At 48.8% G+C, this 3,043-nt stretch overlaps 1 protein-coding gene across 1 annotated transcript; it reads right to left on the bottom strand.

Moving 5' to 3' along the window:
• Positions 1-1,172: 1,172 nt before the first annotated feature.
• K441DRAFT_680151 (uncharacterized protein) lies at positions 1,173-2,380 on the bottom strand (the record flags this gene model as incomplete). Its single annotated transcript, XM_067651345.1, has 3 exons — positions 1,173-1,928; positions 1,970-2,064; positions 2,368-2,380. 3 exons carry the CDS (start codon positions 2,378-2,380, stop codon positions 1,173-1,175), a joined length of 864 nt encoding a protein of 287 aa, XP_067500274.1.
• Between the last annotated feature and the right edge of the window lie 663 nt (positions 2,381-3,043).

The following is a 3,043-nucleotide window of genomic DNA, read 5'->3' as shown; positions in this document are numbered from 1 at the left end:
CAAAGAGGGCGATGACTGGAAAAAAGTCTCATTAGCGCGCAGACAGAAAGTGAAATCGAGCTTGGGTGTTGTTTTGGGCTCATGTGCACTTGTCTCTTCGCATCGGCGCTGAGGGGCCTGATTGCGGGAATTACTGGGCGCAGCTTCAGCTGTACAAAGGCTTGGAGCAGGCAGGGGAGACAAGGGAGAGTGAAAGAGGGAAGAAGGGGAGGACGATGCAAAAGCCAGGCGGAGGACGATGCAAAAGCCAAGCGGAGGACGTGAGGGCTTATGCGGAGGTAAGGTTTTCCCGAGCCGAGGCGCTATACCTGAAGGAGAGGTTCATCAGGTGGACACATTATGAAACACGGATCGAGCTCTGTGGGCGTGTTCTTCATCAGATACAGAGAATATAAATCAAGAACTTGGATTGTAGGATAAACTATCTGTATCCTCCACTAGGTATATACAAGCGGATCGCACGTAAATGGCCAAATGACCAATAGCCGAGCCCTGTGTCGATGGTGATGCAAGTCGTTACTTTTTCTTTTTCCTCTTGGAGTTGCTTACTTAGACTGAATCGTTGTGTCTGGGGTGATTTGCTGGACGCTTGGCTGGCTGTCCGGTATTACTCCTTTATTGGCTAAGCTGTGATCCTCAAATCGCTGGGACAGTCCTGAGTGTGATGAAGCCAGTTCCTGATCTGAAAATTGAGGTTCGGACTGGTTGGAGACTTCGAAATTTAAGTTAGCGGGTAACATATTGATGGCAGAACCGATTTGATTAAAGTACTCAGGAAGCTATAAATCGTAGACGTTCCGGACAAAAGTGTATGCCTTCTACCTTTGATCTCCTTCTGCCGTTGGCGAGATGTTGAATTCGGCAATTGGATGCCGGTAGAACTTAACATCTCTCCCATTAATAACAGTGTAATAGTTGTAAATTCTTATATCTATATCGCCGTGAGAGAATAAAAAGCCGTTAATTTTGGCATAAAGCTTTTTCTCTCGACCTATAATTTAGAAGAGCTTAAACAGACCACGTAATAAAACAGTTTGACTGTAAGCATTCTGTTAATCAGCGATGTTAAGCGCGGATACTCCGCATTTCACTTCGCTGGTAAGGAATGGAAAGTATATGTTGTACGTGGCCGCAAAATAGAAGCAATCGTCTAATTTATTTCAAATGAAGGGCTAAAGCTTCTGTAGTCGTTCCCGGGTAAAAGTTTCTTGCTTGAATCCAAGGCTGTAGTCTGGTTGTGGGCATGGTCCGTAAAAGGGGATGGCATTGTTCCAGCCAGCGTTGGTGGTCTCTCTGAGAATCTTCAGATGCTTGGCGCCGCGGATTGCCAAAATTTCAGCGGGAGGAACAATGAGCCGCGCGATATCACGGATCATTCTGGTCTCGTTTCTGCCTTTGATTGATTCCAAAATATCTTCAAACAGATCATCTCCAAATAATGTATCTTTCGGCGGCGACTGTGGCGACTTTAGAAGCTTTTGGCAGAGCTCTTTGCTTTCGGCGCTGATGCCTCCTTCGTACCTACTCATGAAGCTACTGCGTTCACTGAGTTGACCTTCGTAACTTGGATGTCTATATGGAGCGCTCTTCTGTTCCCGCGGTTGTTGGTCGCTCGGCGTTCGTGTTGGGACTGTTTCGGTGTTGATGCTAGCATCTGAACGCTTGCGGCGGAGGGAAGCCGATGATTTCTTTCTTGCTAGCGCAGGCTGAACAAGGTCTCGAAAACGGTCCATTGTTTTCTCTTGTTCTTCTGTCGGCCAGATTCCGTTCTCCCTCCAGTACTCAACCCGAGCCTCGTTGATTGTCTTCCGCCCAACTGGTTCGCCGACTAAAGTTGCGGATGTTCGTACTTGTTTTGAAACGGGCTCGGGCGAAGCGCGGGAGGGTAGAACTTCGTCTTCTCCTTGGGGTCGCTTTGGCGTCTTCGCCTGCTGAATGGAGTCGGCCGTTGTCTGGATAGGATCCGTACCTTAGAGGCGTAGGCTTCTGCGTCTTTGTTGCGGCGAGTTCTTAACTGCCGATGTAATACGCAAACTTCGTCATAGTGTGGTGGCTTTGCTGATGCTACCTTGATGTATTTGTGCTTTGGAGTTAGAGCAGTTACGGTATGACAAGAGTTACGACGACGTACCTTTCTTCGCCTAGGTTGGCATACGCCGTCCCTTTTAAGCGGCTAAAGGTGCTGAACTACTAGCCATATCGATTGGAATTGTAGGATTGAAGCGCTTATATGTGTTGCCGCCGAGTTTAGAGTGGAGGGTTGACTGGTGAAAATTAGGATGCGAGTCTGTAGAAAGCCAACGGGAACGCCAAGCCATGGGAACAGCAAGACACGTGCATGGTACTAGTCCAAACACGTTCGCGCACTCGCCTTGTCCATTCCGATCACCTCTCCTAGCCTACAACGACATGGCTTTATACTGATTTGAATGAAAATATATCCGTCGAGCTTTGTAAAATTGACTTAATAACTTTGTCTTCCTATACGCAACGCAGCTTACAGAGACCTAGGAAAAGTACTTTTTGATTTCTAGCTACCTAGGTTACCGCCTAGAGGATCAACCCATAGAACTCGGCAGCACTTGCATGGACCCGCATCACTTATAAGCTCGTCACTCTGCCAGATCGCATAAATATACTCCCCCGGCGGATAATGACTGCTCCATCAATCCCTGCGGTCTTAGATCCTCCTCGTAACAGTCGGTGGCCGCCGCCTAGCTAGCATAGTCCAATCTAGCTCCATTGCTCTCCACCCATGCGTGTCTACATCAAGCTGCGCCGCATCGTCCAACCCACAAGGGTAAGGTATTGTCTGGAGAGTCATCGATACTCGCATAAATCCGCGCCACGCAAACAGCGAGGATCACGGCGGTTTGACGGGACACTCAACTGCTCAGCCCCGTGATCTCGCGGATGCCTAGCCATTTCTTCCGGCCAGCTCTTCCATAGCTAAAGCCTGCGGTATGCCTTAGTCAGCGTAACCCCGGATAATAGAAGGACTTGCGGCCATGGACCCGTCCTTCATCAGACTGCGGCTAGCCTG

Source organism: Cenococcum geophilum (genome assembly GCF_001692895.1).
Source record: "Cenococcum geophilum 1.58 unplaced genomic scaffold K441scaffold_45, whole genome shotgun sequence".
NCBI classification, from domain to species: domain Eukaryota; kingdom Fungi; phylum Ascomycota; class Dothideomycetes; order Gloniales; family Gloniaceae; genus Cenococcum; species Cenococcum geophilum.
Note: the sequence above shows the minus strand (reverse complement) of the source record. Positions and strands in the feature narration are given on the sequence as shown.